We start from the raw sequence: 17,943 nt of genomic DNA on the forward strand, positions 1-17,943 counted from the left end.
ACCAAAAATAAACCAAGCTGCTGCCATCTTTTCCACTATGTCTGAAATTCCTGTCGTTCTCCATAGAGAGCTCATAACACTTGGTTACCTGCACATAACTCCTGGCTCATAAGAAATTATGAAACTTAACTTCTCTTTTCATTAAAAAAATAAAATATTCAAGACTATCAGCTTTTATATAAAATATCAGCAAGCCCCCAAAAAAAAAAAAAAAAATCAATTGCTGAGGTAACTTCATACCTTGAGGTAGCTTTTTTTTTTTCTTTTCTCTTCTTTTTTTTTTTTTTTTTTTTCTTTTTCGTGGTTTTTTTTTTCTCTCTCATTGCTCAAACACACAGCAATACCTGGCCTTCCCCCACATCGCCCTGTTGTTGCAATGGTTTAAAGGACAGTAACTGCTGCCGTGTTCCCTTATCAATAAACCACCCGCCTTCCTGATGCTGCATGAGCTGAATTTCAAGCCGGGCTTGGCTTTGGGAGGAAGCTCGAGCAGGAGGGCTGGCCTCCAGAAAAAGAAACGAGTCAAAGCATCAGTGCGAGGTTTGCTCCAAATTCCCTCCTTTTAGCCCCAAATTGGTTCACCCAGGAGTTGCTCCTGAGTTTCCTCCCATCCGGCGGGTGCGGGATCCGGCATCATCCCTCTCCCCCAAAATTATTCCCAATTTTGCTTTTCCACCCTCCCACCCCAATTTGCAGGAAAATCAGCGTGAAGCCACATTTCTGCTGGATTTGCAGCAGAAATCGCAGCGCGGGCGCTCAGTCGGGAGCTGCCCCAGCCCCGCCGTGGAGACAAGACCTTCCCCTGCCTGGAAGAGGTGATGGCAGCAGTTACTGTCCCTTCCAAATACTCAATATTAAAAAACAAATCATTAAAATATATCTAAAATATAAAATCCACATAAGAGTGACGGGAATCAGTAACCATATTACATTCGTTTGACGCATATATTTGGTATCGTCTCATGAGAACAGTTATTCTTACTGCAGAAAGGAAGGTGGTGGTTGGTGGTGTGGTGTTTTTTTTTTTTTAAATAATGAAAAAAAAAATCTTTATAAACTAAAAAAAAAAAATAATAATGTGCCAAATTTCAAGAATTTTTTTTCCCCACCTAGAGAGATTTGGAGGAGGGGGGGATAAGACACAAATAGCCCCAGGGGAGTTCGTGTGAGCTGGCACCTCCCCAGTTTGCTAATAGAAATATTCCCTGGGTGTTTTCTGACAAAAAAAAAAACCCTGCATTTCCCCACGGATGAACCCCTGGAGGCTCCGATGGGATTTTGGGGCACAAACCTCCCATTCCAGGTGGGGAAGCTGAGGCTGAGGGCAGCTGGCAGAGGACGTGGCAAAGGAGTCGGGCACAAAACCGGCCCCAGCTCAGTGGCAAAGCCGAGTCCCCAGCGCTGGGCATCTCTCCGCTGCACCCCTCAGCCCCTCCGGCTCCCTCCCGACCCCCCAAACCATTCTGCATGCATTGAGTTCCCATAATCTGATTATTAAAGAGATGAAGATTAATTCAATGTTTCCTACCAAGCAGGGGTTTCTTTGCCTTTTTTTTTTTTCTCTTTTTTTTTTTTTTCTTTTTTTTTTTTTTGGTGGTGGTTTATTGCTGTTGCTCGAAGGGAAAAGGGAAAAGCAAAAGCCCTTCCCCCTTCCCTTCCCTGGACAGTTTGCCTCGTCTCTAGGACGGGTTGTCACCTCCGCAGCGGAGATCACTGAGAAAAATGGTCGCATGTCCCACTTCTGCCATTATTTCATAGGCTTCAAAAACAACAACAACAACAAAAAATTAAAAAAAAAAAAATTCTTTAAACTAACCTAAAAATGAAGAGAAACATTCAAACAACTGAAAGGAAAAAGAAAAAAAAAAAAATCATCCTGGAAAATAGAGGTGCTCTCCTGGCTTCTAAGGCTTCACAAGGCACTGCACTGCAGGCAGCACAGGCAGGAGGAATCCTGCCCTCCCGCCCGCCCGCCGGTGGTTCTGAGGCTGGAGCGGTGCAGAGCTCCCAAGGGACCCAAATCCATTTGGCGCTAAGGTGGGGGCTTCAGCTTTTTCTTCTTTTTTTCTCTTTTTTCTTTTTTTTTCCCCCCCCACAATGGATCTCGTTACCAACAGGGGTTGGTAAGAATCCACTGCAATTTCTCTTAAAAAAAAAAACTAAAATAGGAAAGAAAAAAAAAAAAAAAATCAAAATCGAACGCTCCAAAAGGCTTAACGTCGCTCTGGGAATACCCACCAGCCGCAGGGAGGGAGGGAGCGAGGGGTCGGGGAGACGCAGCCGCCGGGCACCCCCGGCTGCGACGAGCCCTCCAGAGGCTACTTAAATGAGTGGGCAAATGCTGCACCCACCGGAGGGGACCCAGCGCCGCGGTGGCTGCGGCTTCGTCACACCGTCATCCCCGGGGAACCCGGCGCCGCGCTGGCCTCGGCAGAGCAGCCGGACGGCCCGGCGCGCTGCAGCACCTCTCGCTTCATTTAAGTAGCTGTCCTGGCACGTGGAGCTAAAAATGGATCCAATTCCTTGTTTTTTGTTTTTTGTTTTTTTTTTTACCCTAGCCATCTACCTCGGAAGCCAATCAAACTGCCTTTTAATCTCGATCGGTTAATGAAAAAATTAGCATCTGTCTACGGTAACTGATTCCCAGCCACTCTTAAGCCCGGCATTGGCTTGTTCCGCTTTTCACGTTGGTGTCGGTGCTGCTCTTATTTCCTCCGCGCTTGCGTCTGGCCGCTCTGTCCCTTCTGGTGCTGCTGCTTCACCTGGGCCAGGATGTCTCGGATCTTGCGCTGAGCCATCTGCGGACGAGAAGAGCAAAGCGGGGAGCTGGGCGGGGGGAACCCCAGGGCTTAGCAAGATCCCGGGGTTGAGGGAAACGGCTTTGCGTGGCGTGAAAGACGCTACAGCGTTCAGCAGGGCTGGGTGAAGTGGCCCCTGGAAATCCCTTCCTGCCCTGTTTTTAGCGCCGTTTCCTCCAGGAGTTGGGTTTGGGAGGCGACACGCTGCGTGGGCACACGCTCCCACAGCTCTCCCTGCTCCCCCCGCTGTCCCACACCATCACCCACAGCAAAAGGCACAGCTCACCGTCACCCACTTCTGCAACCACCACCGGCCAGGCGTGGGAAAGATTTCCACGGGAGGATACCCACGTGGACACAGCCCCCTACGAGCCATCGGAGAACCCACTCGTGCTCGTGCAGGAGCTGCTGGGGCCGTACCTGGCTGGCATAGAAGTGCCCGATGATCTTCACGATGACCTGCTCGTTCTCGTCTGGGGTCTGGTCCCGCGGCACCACCACCTCTGCTGCCGTCAGGTTCTGCAGCTCATTGACCTGCGGGGAAGGGGCAGAGACCACCCCGTTGCGCCATGCGGGAAGGACAAGCCCCTGCGGGAAATCCCCGCCAGTCCCCCAGCAAAACCCAGCCAGCCCCCTGGGAAACCCATCCCTGGGTTGTCCCCAGGCACTGGCACGAAGCAGCCACTCTCCCAGGGACATCCTCCCCTCCAGGGTGCTCCCATCCCCACCCAAGCATCTCTCCCGCTTACGGTTTTGCCCCCTTTGCCGATGACCCTGCCCGCGGCCGAGGCAGGGACCCGGATGTGCGTCTCCAGCTTCACTTCTTCCTTCGGTCCAAAGAAGTTCTCCTCCTTCAGCTTCCCATAGATCCGGCCTTGCGCCTGCGGAGAGGAGGGAGCACGGAGTCAGAAGCCATCCAAGATGTCCTACCCCCGCGTATCCCCACCGGCTCAGTGGGTCTCCATCTCTGGGATGGGTCAGCATCCCATGAAATCCCAGTTCCCCAGGGTTTCAAACCAAGCTCAGCCCCTTGGAGACCTGATGTCGGGTTAACCCAGCCACAGTCTGGGCTCAAAATTGGGGTCACCACCCTGCTCCTCCCTTCCCGGCTCCATGGGGCGGTGGAGAGGGGCACCCCGAATCCCCCGCGGTGACAGCAGCGCAGGGGGAACCTTAAACTGAGCTTCTGGAGGGCCCGTGATGACGACCATGCGCACTTTGGAGTCCGGCGTCTCCGGAGGGGCAATCTGGAGGGGGAAGAGAGACGGTGGCTGCGGCGGGGAGTGGCACGGGCAGGGTGGTGGCCATGCCCTCCCTCTCCCATCCCGCAGGATTAGGCCCCCAGCCCGACTGCCTGGGCTTTTCAGGTGGTTTTCCCAACCAGAAAGGCCCCCGCTCGGGGAGGGGGTGGCAGAGGCGGGGGGTCCCCGCTGGGGCAACCCTACCTTGATAGAGGCACTTGCGAACCGGGAGAGCTGCTTGATGTGCTGGCCCTTCTTGCCGATGATGGCGCCGACCGCCTGGGCGGGGATGAAGACGTGCACCGTCTCCTGCTCCGGAGGCTGCGGGTACAGCGTCACCGTTCAGGGCTCAGTGCCACCATCCAGGGCTCGGGGTTCCACGTCCCCCCACCCCAAGCGATGCCCACACCTCTCCAAGGGTGGCTGAGCCACCACCAGACCCCACGGGGTCTGAGCACCTACTCCTCCATCCCGTTTGCAATAGTTTAAAAGACCAGATCCTGCACCCACGCTGGACCTGACCTGCCTGCTGACAGCAGGGGATGATGAAGGCATAACCCCGACCACTGCAAGGGTCTTCTCCACGCTGGGGAGACCCCCGAGCTGGAAGCAGGAGCAGTTTGAGCTGCCTGGTGTTCACCTACCATGAAGGAGCTGTACGGCGCAGCCCCGGAGACGCTGCTCGGCGGAGGAGGTACTGCGTTGGAGGAGGCAGGGAAGAGGCCAACCGCAGCCAGGTTAAGGCCAGGGATGAGGTGAGATTGCAACTGAGGGCGAGAGGAGAGAAAGGCTCGTTGCTTTTAGCGGGGCATCCTCCTAGAGAGCTCCCAGCAGCTGAGACGCAGGGCAGGATCGAACGCCACTCACGCTCATGGCAGCCACGTCGTTCTCGTAGGCTTCCCTCACTTTCTTCATGATCTCCTGCTCTGCTTTGCAGCAGTTCTCGATGGAGCCCTTCACCGTGATGGTCCTTTCGGGGTTGTACAGAGTCAGGTCCTGCAAGCTGATGGGAAAGCCAGCGTCAGCACTGAGACCCTGCCCAAGAAGGGCTACACCGGGTCCTCCGGTCCTTCTGATGGGTGCTACTGGGGTGCTGGGGACACTGGGTGTCACTGCTACCGCGTACTGGGAGCATGTAGTCCCAGTCAAAGCAGGGACCAGCATTACGGTTTGCACTGGGAAAGTCCACTCTGCCTTCACCCAAAAACATGGCTTAAGAGTAAAACCCCAGTCTCAGCCATCAAACCAGCCGGTGCTGAGCTCTGCGGTCCTGAAGAGATAGGGAGGGGACACCAAAGGGACAGGAGGGGGACACCAAAGGGACAGGGAGGGGAATATAGAAAACATAAAGCCCAGGTTTTTCAAGAGAGCTTTGGGCAGTAAAGGATCCACAGCACAGGCTGGTTTCTCATCTGGCGGGCAGGTATCTCTGTCCCCCTCCTCACCCGCCTCCTCCTCATCCTCCCCCTCTGCCCCGGGCTGAGGAAGGTCTGCCCTGGTTTCCCCAAAGGCAGCGAGGAGCCTTACGACGAGATGGTGATTTTTGTCTCTGTGTCCTGCTCCACTTTCTTCAAGTTCCGCCCTTCTTTGCCGATCAGGCGCCCCACAAAGTTGTTATGGGCCAAGATTTTCAGAGGCACTTCATCAGCTCTTGGGAGAGGAATGGGGAAAAAAAACAACATGAAGGATTACTGCAGCCAGAAGAGGAGGGACTTGGTACAGAGGGATAGGGGAAGCTCAAGTCCCCTTGCTTGGAGTCCCTGGGTCCCCCAAACCAAAGCTCCTGCACACATGGGAGCATCACCCAGCTCTGGGCATTAGGACGGCACCAGAGCTCAGCGAAGAGCCGCGGATGGGATACACATGCACAGAAAGGCGGGGGGAAACCTTACGTCTTGGTGTCCTTCGCCTCCTTCTGCATGATCTCCAAAATCATCTTGCAGGCGGCGGAGCAGCCCTCGGGGGTGGAGTGGATGCTGATGGCTTTTTCTGCAGCTCCCGCGTTTTCTTTCCGGTGCACGTCGATCCTGCAAGCACGGGATGGGCGCTGGGGCACGGGAGTGGCTCTGGGGCTTCCCAGCTACTCCGCTTTCCCCACGTCCCCGTGAACTGCCTGGAGCTCACACTCGACTGTAAGGTTATATGCACCCAGGGAAGGGGAGAGGAGTTAATTCTAGGCTTGATACTTGACATGGACGCAGCGGCTAGAAGCTCAAATCACAGAAATCCAAATAAGGCATCAGCATCTATTTATTTTAAGCAACAGGAGTGATTAAGTGGTGAAACAAGCACGTGCCTGGGGGACGGGATGGGCTGTCCATCACTTCACGTCTTAGAAAAAGCCTTCCTTGGGGGGACAAGAGCCGTAGCCAACATAAGCTCAGGGGCCAAATGCAAGAGTAGGCGGGTGAAGGTCAATAGGCTCGTGCTAAATGAGACCGGCTGAAGCAGAGACCCGGGTCCCATCCCAGCCCGGGTGACCCTGGCAAAGGCGGACACGGGGGGAAGCACAGCCAGAGAGCCTGACTGGGTCAAGGCATGGGAAGGCGGCTCTTGGACACGCTGCCCTGCAAGGCAGGAGAGCTGGAGGGACCTCAAAAAGCCCCTTCTCCAAAAGAAGTATATCCCTGCAGCCCACCCGGCTCCACAAGGCGTAAACCGGCTCGTGGGAGAACGGACTCACTTGGACTGCGTCTGCTTGGTGATGTTCCTGATGGTGGCCCCTTCCTTGCCGATGATGGCACCCACATACTGGGTGGGCACCAGGAGGCGGAGGGGGATATCCACCGGCTGCTGCTTGACCGGTGCCCCCGCGGTGACGGGGGAGCCCTGCCTGGGGGCACCGCGTGCCCCGAAGCCGCCCCGCCGCCCGTTCTCCGGCCCTTGCATGGACTGCTCGTCGGGGATGTAGGAGACCTTCAGCGCGTGGTTCTCCAGCTGGTGCCCGTTCAGCTTCATGATGGCTCTGGAAGGGGAGAAGGGGTTGGGGTCCCTCCTGTCACGTCCTGGCAACGCATCAGCTCAACCCAAAATGGGAGAAGCCCTCCCTGGCGTCACACCCAGCAAGGAAGCGCTGGGAGTGGGGAAAGGAGATGTCACTGATGCCACGGGGACCTGGCAGGGCTTTCCACCCAGCCTGGATGAGCCCAAGTATTTTAAGGGGAACCTCTCCAAGCACCCAGGGCAAGGATAGGATCGTGCAGGGAGTGATTCCCACATCTCCTCCACCTGATGATTTTTGTCCAATCTCTCAAATCCCTCTCCTGGCAGGGCTTCAGGGACTGCAAGAGCTGAAAGCTGTCGATAGATGGGGCTGGCAGCAAGAGCAAAGTGACGGCTTTGGCCACCGCTCTCCACAGCTCCTTCAAACCTCCCTGGTTTTTCTACAGAGACAACCCAAACTGCAGCTCTCTAGAAAGTGGTCGGTGACTCAACTGTTGTAAAAAAAAACCGCAACCCCCCCCCCAAAAAACTCTAAAACTGGCTAAACAGAGAGTTTCCCTGCTAACAGCCCTGTCCCTGCAGGATGCGAAGGGACCAGAGAAAGATGCTCGACGAAACACACAAATCCCTGGAGGAAGAAAAAGCAGAGGAGAAGGGCTGCAGATCTGAGAGTGAAACTACTTGCATGAAACTCTTTTGCTGGGTGCTTCCTGGTAAAAGAAACTCAAAATATTTCACCTTCTGGGGTGCAAAGAGCAGGGCTGCTGTGGATGGACAAGGGACGGGAGGACAATCCCCTTGCTGGGCTCCACGGCCGGACCCTGCTCCATGTTATTACAGAAAGTAGAACAAGACAGTGGTTCCCCCACGAAGGTTTGCTGCGGCCAGGCACGCAACCACAGCAAATCTGAGCTTGACAGCTGAGGTATTATCAGCCGGGTGGCCATTTGGAAGCCAGCGCTTCGTCAGAGTGACCACAGGCGATGTCCTCGGGGACGGCAGCGCAGCCACGGTGGCCACATTAGAGGCGTGCGTGCCTTGGTGACGGAAACCTTCCGGGACAAAAACCCATCAGTCAATCCCTGCCCTCCAAGGAAAGCGCTGATCCCGTCCCTTTCCAGAGCCCTTCACCAGGGCAAAAGCAAAGTGAAACAAACACCAGTGAAAACCCAACTCATTTTCCATTTGCGTTTAGTGCAAAGTCTGATCTTCCTCAGGCAGGATGGGGAAGGGAGCTGCACCTCTCCCAATGACAAGGCCATCAGCCAGAGAGGACATGTGTTGCCCAACACCTACCACCTCCTATGATATTTAGACTCATTATTACTTTTTCTGGAGAGGTAACTCTTGAAATCATCTAAGTACAAGAAAATCTCCACTTTTCCATGAACGAAAATTTATGTTTTCACTCTCTGAACTGCAGAGAAAAGCCTAAAAACTTGGATGTCCATCTGAAGGTAAAGAAAAAGAAACCAGAGCTCGGGGAGGGTGTCCTCAAAGATTTGCTGCATTTTTTAGCCAAAATCCAGGGATTCTGGGGTAATCTGATTCTCAGCACTAGAAATCCTATTTTCTGCAAGGGGGAAGGGGCTGGAGCCGCAGCAGGGAGGGCAGCCCGAGCTCCCGGGGGACCACGGGGCACTTACTGCCTGGTCTGCTCCCGGTTGGCGTAGGTGACGTTGACCACGGCCGTCTCGCTGTCTGTGTTCACTGCGAGCAAAACAGGCAGAAATTAGAAAGGCAGCACAAACGCCTCGGGCCAAGACCCCCCAAAAAGCGGAGAGTCCCCGCTCAGATGAGTCCCTGCTTGGACCAGTCCCCTCTGGTGCTCCCCAGCGATCTGCAGACATTTTTCTCTTGCAAGGGGGTGTCCGAGGGCTCAGGCCACGCTGGGACTCACCCAGGCAGCACATACCCTCCTGCCTTATTTAAAGGATCCCGATGCGCCACTGCGCTCTGCAGCAAAGCCAACTCCATCCTGCTATCCCTCGCCAGAACCCAGGGACGGTCCCAGGAGCTCCTCTGAGCCCTCCTTTCCATTTCCAGGAGGGTTATGGTAACTCTACTCTCATTAAACATCCCGGGGGCAATATTAAACCTCCTGTCTCAACTGATCACCATTAGAGGCTGAGATAAAATCTGCTGAGCGGAGACAGACAGTCCTCGGCCGGCCTCGGGAGAGGAGAGCATCCTGCACCTTCCCCCGAAGCGGCTGAGGGTGGATACCCATGGATGCAGTGGGAACAATGCCGACTTGGCACCTGCTGTGGGGACACCCACGTGCGCTGCCCAAAGCCACCGCATGGGACTCATCTTTTAGCAACAGAGAACAAAAAAAAAAACCCCACAAAAAAAAAAGCCCCCCAGCAACCAGGCTGAGACCTCTTGACATCTTTAGCCGCGGCTTCTGCTGACAAAGGAAAACCACGTGTGTGTCCTCCCCCCAAAAATAGCTGGGGCAGAAAATATTTTAAATAACAGCAAGTTCGCATCTTTTTTTCAGTCCTACCTTGCTCGCAGTTTTCTACAGTGCCATACTGGGCTAGCAAACCATCCAGAACCTGGAAAAGGGAGAAAAAAGCCCCGCACTGGGATCATCAGGACAGACCAGGGAAATAAAATCAATCAATACAGGCAGCTTTCTAGTCATTAAGATTTCACAAGCAATTAGACGAAGGAAGCTCCTGCCTGCCCCAGGACACTGGACCAAGGGGCCATGGAGCCAGCTGGGGTGGGGGAAGAGTTGAGGAGAAGTCCCAGCAGGCAGCGGGAAGAAAGGATCCATTTTGTTGCTTATACAATAGATAAACCATATAACCCTGTTATTAATGGGAGTTTTTCTTGGTGCAGCTTACGCTGCTTCTACCAGTTGAATTTACTCCTGTAGTGGAAGAGGAATAAGCTACAGGCATGCAAAGGTCTAGTAAAATTAGACCCAATTAATAATAAAGAAAAGGATAAATCAATTTCAATCTCAAGTACAGAAACCACGGGGAGGAATTAGTCCTTAAATCTGATCTACACTTCTCCACTTCCTCCTCTTACCTCCCATCGCAGCTGGGGTGGGATGTTTCGGATTTGAATTTTCCGGCTCCTAAAATAAATGAAGAGCAATTAAAAAGCAGATTTGATGTCCGAAACGCATCCGTCACGTTGAACTGTTGCACGTTGATGTATCTAATCAAGCTTTGCATTTCCACACGCTACCAGGGTTTCTGATGGCTTTTGGCTAATTACATCCAACCCAGCTGGTGCTGGATTGACGCAGGGAGCTTCACCAAGAAAAAGATGCCAAAATTCCCCCAACCCTTCGGCGCTGGCTGGAGCCCTAATGCAGGCATGGCTGGAAAGGCAGAGACTTTTGCCAGACTGAATAGAAGGATTAGAAAGCAAAAAGGGAGCCGTGTGCTCATGTAACCTGCCCTCCTGCACTGAAGGCACGAAGAGATGACCCTTGGGATGCCACCAACCGCTGGAGCATCGCTGCTGCATCCAAAAACCGGGCTGAATTTTAACCGGGGAGATCAAGGCACGGGCATCCCAGCTCCACCACCCGAGATGGTCTCAGGTTGCTTCTCCGCTCACATTTTTGGCTCTTCCTAACCTCGCTTTTCCCAAAATAGAAACTCTTTTTTTAATTCTGATGCCAAATTTGCCCCGGGGGTGCTATCCCCCCGCCCCTCGCCATGCAGCTGCTGCAGACAGCTGAGAGCAGCCGTGGGCTCGTCCGGCAGCTCCGGCACCGGCACGCAGCCGCGGCTGCCGGCACCCCGACGTGCTGCCGGACACCCCAAGAGCCCCCACCTAAAGGCAACGACACCTTTAGGTGCCCAGGGCTTTGAAGGACGCACGTGCAACCCACGTGCAAACAGCGCCAACACCCCACGGATGGCTGGTCCCCCCCCACATTGTCGTCTGTTTTTCAGGAATCACCAAAACCACTTAATTTTAAGATGCCTAAAGAAAAGGAAGATAAATGCCATGGCCATGGCAGGCAGCCTGGTGCTCACAGTGCTGTATCAGCTAAATACCCTCAGACCTGCTCATCACCAGACTCGGGCTTCAAATTCAAAGTATTTATGAACGCATGAAATAATCCCAAAAAAAGAGCGAAAATGAGATTCCAGATCCTTATCTTCTAATTACACAACTTCAGAAGGTGGCTCAGCTCATTTGTCAGTGAGAAGAAATCATCTCAGCATGAAATGGCCCAAAGCCATCGGTATCATTTAGCCACACAGGTAAGGATTCCTCCTCAGCCCCTTCATCCTGCGAGGTAAAAACAGCTGCCTCGAGCATCCCCTCGGATCCGTGCTGCCGGTGCAAACCCACACACATCAAAATCCCCAAAAGGGCTGGCCTGGATGGGTGGTTTCAAACAAAACCAGAACTGATACTTCCCAAAGTCACCAAAGATTTCCCAAAGGTTCAGACCAGAGGGATGGGATGGCCAGATTTGCAGTGGCTCTCCCCTCCAAAAGTCAAAATGAAGCACAACACAGAGAAGAAATAAAAAAGAAAAAAAAAAGATATTTTCAGTGCTCCCACCAGCTCAGCCACCAGGGAGGCTCTGAAACACCAAAATCTGTCACTACTACAGATGCAAACTGGGTGAATGGGGATAAAGAAACCAACCCAACCCTTAAAAATCACAGCGTGTTGTGGGGGGCTGCAGGAAGCAAGGGCCGGGGCGGGGGGGGGGGGGGAGCGCGCTCTGAAACCAGATCTCTCGTTTCCATGCTAATCCGCATCCCAAAACGAACGGGAGAGAGATGAAGAAACTCAGAATGCGAAGAATGTCACAGCCCAGGGAAGGTCAAAAGGATCTGAAGTGATAGAGGAAACCCTGTAGGTCTCCCACCGCCCACCCCTGCCACGGAAACTTCTCCAGATAGCTACAAGCATCTGCACGGGCAGAGCATGTGTTCTGCACATACGTGACCAGAATCAAATGTGCTATGGAGAGAAAAGAGCCATTTATGTCCTCACACCATAATTCTGCTGGTGGCATCTAATTTTCTGTCCCTAAAAAAAAAAAAAAAAAAAAAAGTTAATTCAAAAAAGAATCAGCTTTCCTTTTCTGAGCTTGCTGGAGCGCCCCGGCAGAGCATCACCTGCATCTGCACCGGCCGGGCAAAGTGAGGGTCTGCTCTGCGCCTCACCGGGGCCACTGCGCTCTTATGACTACGTTAATTAACCGGTAATTCCTCCCACCGCGACCACACCACCGGGATTATTTGCCGCTCCTAACGGCTGCCATCGCTGACGGATATTAAATCCCTACGAGGCCGCGCTCGGAGGGAGAGACGGGTCTTTTATCAGCCCAACCGGGTGAGCTGCACGAAGCAGAGCAGGATCCCACGACATCCCGGGATGAGCCAGCACCCCAAACACTTGACTCCTCGCCCATCTCCATCGGCGCCCAGCCTGCCCGGGGAGAGCGGCGTCGGGGCCGCATCCATCACCCTTCAGCGAGGTCTGGCTCGACACGGAGCTGCCCCACAGCGGGCGGAAACCTCCCTCTCCGATGAGCAGCCCCTGCTCCAATCCGCTCGGCAGCGGTTAGAATTACAGAGGAAGTCACGAATAAATAAACCCCGCTATTTTCTTTCCTCGAAGCAAGTCCTGCTGCATCGAAATCCTTGTGGCGAAATGCCACTCTCCGCACCACCGAACGCCACAGCCCGGTTCTGCCCGTTCCCCCCTCCGCGCCGGGCAGAGCTTTACTCCAAATAAATAACTCCGCGAGAAGGCGATTCCTCGGCTTTTTATTCACGATGTGCCAAAGGCAGGAGCTCCTCCCTCCCGCGCCGCTGAAGGGATCTCACAACCTCCGCTCGCCCAACCTCGGCCGCCAGCCAGGACCAGCGCTCGTGCCCATCGGGCAGGTGGGAGCCAAGGACCAGCCCCGGCATCTCCAGCTCGCGGGAGAAAGCAACAGCTCTCACGGCTGCTGCTCGTCTTTTGCCAAAGGCAGGAGCCTCCCAGATCCTTGAGGTGAGCCGGAGCGGACTGATTGACCTGGTAAAAAACTGTCTGTTTGCAAATCTGGATGGTTTTTGCCCATGTGCTGTGGTGCTTTTTTTTTTTTTAATTAAAAAAGAAAACAAGAAAAAAAGAATTGGGGGTGGAGAGAGAAGGGCGAACAGCTGCAGGGCTGCAAGGGGAGAGGAACTGTGAGTCCCAGGGATGGATTCTGGCGTCACCCTCCTCCTGCTCTGCGCCGACGCTGCTATCTGTGATAACGGGGATTTTAGCATCCCACTACTGGGACCCCACTCTACCCTTCAGCCCTCGAAAACCAGCGAATGTGAGGATCTGATGGCTCTTCTGCAGAACCAGGAGGCAAAGTGAGACCTTTGAAATCTCTTGATGCTCTCAGTAAACCCTCCCCAGCTGAGGGCTGGGCTCACTGGGGGGGGAAAAACCCACTGATGCAACCAGACAGGAGGCTGCAACAGGACCCACATCACGGAGCCACATCGCAGACGAGCATCTTGGGTCAGTCCCTTGTTCCGCCCGAGCAGTGGAAGCACCAAGACCTGTTCCATCAAAGGTTTTCCTCAGGTTTTCCTTCAACCAGCTCTTTAAAGAGCTCAACACACCAACAGGTTAAATTTCACTGGGGGGTAAAGCAAAGAGACAGAGTAAAGTGCCATGGAGGGTCCTGCAATATCCAGGTACTCGTCCTCTCACGCTTTGCCCACCAACACCACGTGGGTCAAACTCGAAGCGCGCCAGGAGGAATCTCTTCTCCAGAAGGGAGAAACCGAGGTGAAACGGGAGAAAGTGGCAGCAAAGGAAAGCCCCGTTCGTTCGGAAAACACCCATTGCTGGTCTCCCACAGCCCCAGAGACAACTGGAAACTGCTGTGTGGCCCTCACGCACCCAGAGCCGTCCCAGTTCACACGCCATCGCTGGCTCTCGGAGCCGCATCGGCGGCTGCATCCTCAGAGCCGCGCGCCCTCGGATGCCCACGGCCCACTGGCAGCACGAACAGACTGGTACCCATTGCAACCTCCACAGAAAACCCCGATCACACCCAGGGAGGCAGAATCATCATTAAGCATCCCAAATTACGTGGTGTTGTTTGGTTTTTTTTTTTCTTTTGGTTTTTAATTTTTAAATCCAACTGGGAAACAGCCAAGCTCAGATTCAGCCGTCAGCATCCCCCTTCTCTCACCCCTGGATGCATCCCCAGAGATTGCCTTCGAGAAGGTGGCCAGAGCCTCCCACTTAATTAAGAATCTGCTGGTAATTCCCCGGAGTGGACTGGCACGGCGGCGGCAGTGGCAGGGACCCAAGAAAGGGGCACTAGCTAGTTAGGAGCAGGCAGCCTGGCCGGGGGCCAGCAGGGAGGCTGGGGCTGGCCGACGCGAGCCGGAGACGACGGCAAAGCCGCACCAGCACAGCCCGGCCTCGCTCGAGGGTTCCCCTCCCTTCTGCTGAGTCCCGCGTGGTATTTTCAAGGCGACACTTTGGGGGGGGCAGAGCCGATCCTCACTGCATCACCAGCACAGGCACATCCCTGCCTCCGGCACGGAGCCCCGGCGAGACTTGCTGCCACCTCCTCCCGATAACGTTTTGGCCACAGGTCCCCGCTTGAGGTAAGAGCTGCTCTCTCCCAGCGTGGAAAAGCTGGAGAGATGTTTGGAGAGAAGCATCGCCACACCCACAGCCACCAAGCGGGTCCACAGAGGAGCTTGGGACAAAAATCTGCATCTCCCCATCGCACCCCATGGCTGAGCCTCCTGCCCCTGCCCCGTGGCACACGGAGCCCTGCGGTCCAGGCAGGAGCTCACCGACGGACTGGGGTTATATTTTGCCAACAGGATTTGACCCCAAGCATCACCAGTGCTGAGAGCACGGAGGCAGCTGGAGGGATCGGCGTGGTGGGCGCAGGGAGGAGAGGGGGGACGGAGGGTGCGGGATGCCCAGGTCAGCCCCGCTATTGCCTTCCAAGCCCCAATCCACATTTCCCGGGATCCGCAGGGAACGGACACTGACAACCGCCTGCGTCACCAGCACACGACGCTCTGCAAGTCTCATCTTTAGGGAGCAACAACAACCCCCACGCACAGGGGTGACCCCACGAGTGCAATGGCCCCACGGCGTGGCTATCTCCAGCACAGCCAGCCCCACGGATTTCCTTCCTCTTCTCCCACCGGTCCAGTTTTTGTCGGGACAACTTGACTGCTCTTTAGGCTCAAAGCAGGGAGTTGACTTAGTCAACGTCTGCTAGAGAAAGGACCGACCCGAAGCACCGTGGCAGGAGCTGCCGGTCCTCTGCCCCGCATCGCTCTGCATTAGGGTGTCAGCAGTAGCTCTGCAGTCACCCCAGAGCCCCCCCCCCCCACCACCAGACACATTTTCTGTGGGATGTTGGCTACAGCAGCTCCCTTACATCCAACACCTCCTGGACCTTCTCCGTCTCCCAACGTGTATTTCTCAAAGCAGAGGTGACTAAAGGCACCGAGCTGCTGAGGGAGCAAACGCCGATGGCAAAGTACGGGCAAGCTCTGGGCTCTCCTCGACCCCGTCCTGGCCATCTCCTACCAAAACCATTCAGGCAGCTCCTTGGGGCAGGAGGAGGACGGCCAAAGCCAGAGACATGGGGGGACCTACTAGAACTGAACAACCTTAATGATGGCTTTTCAATCAAATGCAAATGTTATGCAAATTTGGGGGCTGAAAACACAGTGCATCCCTGATTCAATTAACAGCATTTCATTTATCTAGTTAGGCTTTGATTCAGGAAAGCACTTAATCCTGTGCTTAATGTGTTGTTGTTGTTGTTTTTTAATGTTTTAAACATTTTTAAATAGGAAAATGTGGTTGCTAAGACAACATGTGGTTGCCAGGGGGACTCGGAGAAAAGTTGTAGCAGAAATTCCTTGCTCTTCCCTTATAAATTGATAGGCTTTCAATTTGCCGGCATCTCCGCGAAGCAGGAATATTACCCCTAAACTCCCTTCATTGACAAGGAAACAAAAGCACAAAAAAGGAGGTACCTGCTGGAAGCCCACAGCAGGTCCCTACCACGCCTCCGAGCACAACCCAGCACCGTCCGCCCGCTCGGACGGGAGCTGCCTCCAGGCTTTAGCCACTTCACCCGCGATTTGCCGTCTTTTGAGTCGCCCCCCAAGCCAACACACATCTCGGCTTCCCCACGTGCCGGCTGGTTGTTGTACTATTAAACCCATCGACACAGCAGGACCAGGCACACGAGATCCTCACTGGAATCACTCACACACTGGCAAGGCAGGAAAAACCCCACATACCAAATCCACCAGATGATCCTCGAGCAAGGTCAGCGATCCCAATTCCCTCCTCAAATGCAGCATTACTAAGGTTTGAGTCACACTCAAGCAGAGACAAGATATTTGATCTTTTCTTTTTTTTTTTTTTTTCCTGAATCCAGACCTTCCTGACCCATCTCCTCACAGAGCTGCAGCAGGTCCAGGTTGAACTTTCGGACCCTTCGTGGTTTGGAAGAAAAACCTCAATGTGGGAATGGGGAGGAACCACAGAAAACTCCTCCCCTGAGTTTGCAAAGAGCCTAAAACCAGGGAGATTTGGAGGCATCACATTTGTTTTGAGCTTTCATAACTCAATGTCAACCATCAAGAATATTTAATCTAAGCATTTAAGTCAAAAAATGCAGATCTGGGCTAGCGTTTCCTGCAGGCTCGGGGGGGAAACCCTAAATTAAGAGCATTTTTTACAGCACTGAATTTTTCTACCAGAGTTAAGGTCATCACTGCCCTCTCCTGGCCAGGCTGCTCCCCACCACCGGTTCCCCCACTGCCCAGGCCCCCCATACCCCTCTCGTCCCCCTTACTTCCAAGCCTGGCTTCACTGCTGACGCCGCTAATGGAGGTAGATTTGGACCACAATTTAGGCTGTGATACGGGGCAGGTCAGGCATTGTCCCACAGAGCAAGAAAAAAAAGTGGCAGAACCCCATCAAAAAGCCCCCAAATGTGCTACAACTGAGCAGGACCCAGGAGGGATGGAATGAGAAAGGAGAAGAGCATCTCTTTTCTTGTCCTGAAAAGGGACCCAGCTTGCAGCCTGCTCAGGAGACACTGATTTAAACAATGACTTTTCCATATCTCCCATAAAGAAAAAGCAAAGGTCTCCCACAGAACCATCCCCCTGCCTCCAAAACACCTTCTCCCACCAGCCCTCAGCTTAATGTCATCAGTGCAACAAACTTTTGAACTCTAACACCCTTTCTTCTGAAAGCATCTTGTTATTTCGAGCTGCTATCCTACTCCCTTCCAACCCCAGTGACTTGCTTGCCCTCATATCCTACATCTCCATGGAGAAACAACTTGTCCATAACCACACACCAGCGAAAAGCCTCTGTGGCCAGAGGTTGCTGTTCACTGGGAGACCTGGCCAAGGCAAGAGAGGAGAGCCCCAGCTGCGCCTGTGAGCAAAGCCAGAGCTACAGGGTGGCTGACGGGCGAGAGATGTGGGGGTGGAATAAAACAAAGAGAAGGCTGAGAAAGAAATACGTATAATGACAAGATTGAAGCAGCAGTAGCAGAAAGAAAAGCAGAGAGAAAACCAGGCTCATCCCTTGAAGAGGAACGATCCAAGAGGCCCCTCCTGAGGATTTGCCTTCTTGCGGTCGGAAGGACACAGAAGTGAACCAGACGTGGGATTCTGGAGGAACACATCATCCACGCAAGAGTCTCATACAGACCCACTCGCTTCGGCTAGTAGTTATCTCTGGCAAGCAAGCATGACATGATTAATCCTTTCCATCAATCATCTCAGCTACCAGAATTTGATCTTGGGCTAATAAATCTGCCTAATTGGTTTCTCCCCATTAGCTCTTTTTCAGAACCGCTTTGTACACGGAGAATCACACCTAATAATTGATGAGATTTTTTCAGGAAGCTGCTGAGAAGGAGTTGTCCATGAGCATCCCTTGGAGCCTTGGAGAACTCA

At 53.8% G+C, this 17,943-nt stretch overlaps 1 protein-coding gene across 2 annotated transcripts in view; it reads right to left on the bottom strand.

Annotated features, from left to right (window-relative positions):
- Positions 1-2,705: 2,705 nt before the first annotated feature.
- Positions 2,706-17,943, bottom strand: part of IGF2BP1 (insulin like growth factor 2 mRNA binding protein 1) — a 29,251-nt gene continuing 14,013 nt past the window's right edge. Inside the window, exons 3-15 of one of the 2 annotated variants that reach the window (XM_086478136.1) lie at positions 10,028-10,076; positions 9,492-9,543; positions 8,629-8,692; positions 6,723-7,004; positions 5,932-6,066; positions 5,567-5,689; positions 4,907-5,042; positions 4,684-4,806; positions 4,244-4,360; positions 3,971-4,045; positions 3,548-3,679; positions 3,219-3,332; positions 2,706-2,798 (exon numbers count right to left, since the gene is read on the bottom strand). In XM_086478136.1, coding sequence (XP_086334262.1) covers positions 2,706-2,798; positions 3,219-3,332; positions 3,548-3,679; positions 3,971-4,045; positions 4,244-4,360; positions 4,684-4,806; positions 4,907-5,042; positions 5,567-5,689; positions 5,932-6,066; positions 6,723-7,004; positions 8,629-8,692; positions 9,492-9,543; positions 10,028-10,076 — 1,495 coding nt within the window. The remainder of the gene's footprint in view (positions 2,799-3,218; positions 3,333-3,547; positions 3,680-3,970; positions 4,046-4,243; positions 4,361-4,683; positions 4,807-4,906; positions 5,043-5,566; positions 5,690-5,931; positions 6,067-6,722; positions 7,005-8,628; positions 8,693-9,491; positions 9,544-10,027; positions 10,077-17,943) is intronic. The other variant, XM_086478137.1, reaches the window with a different exon arrangement.

The sequence above is a fragment of the Leptosomus discolor genome, chromosome 25 (genome assembly GCF_034619465.1).
Source record: "Leptosomus discolor isolate bLepDis1 chromosome 25, bLepDis1.hap2, whole genome shotgun sequence".
NCBI classification, from domain to species: Eukaryota; Metazoa; Chordata; class Aves; order Leptosomiformes; family Leptosomidae; genus Leptosomus; species Leptosomus discolor.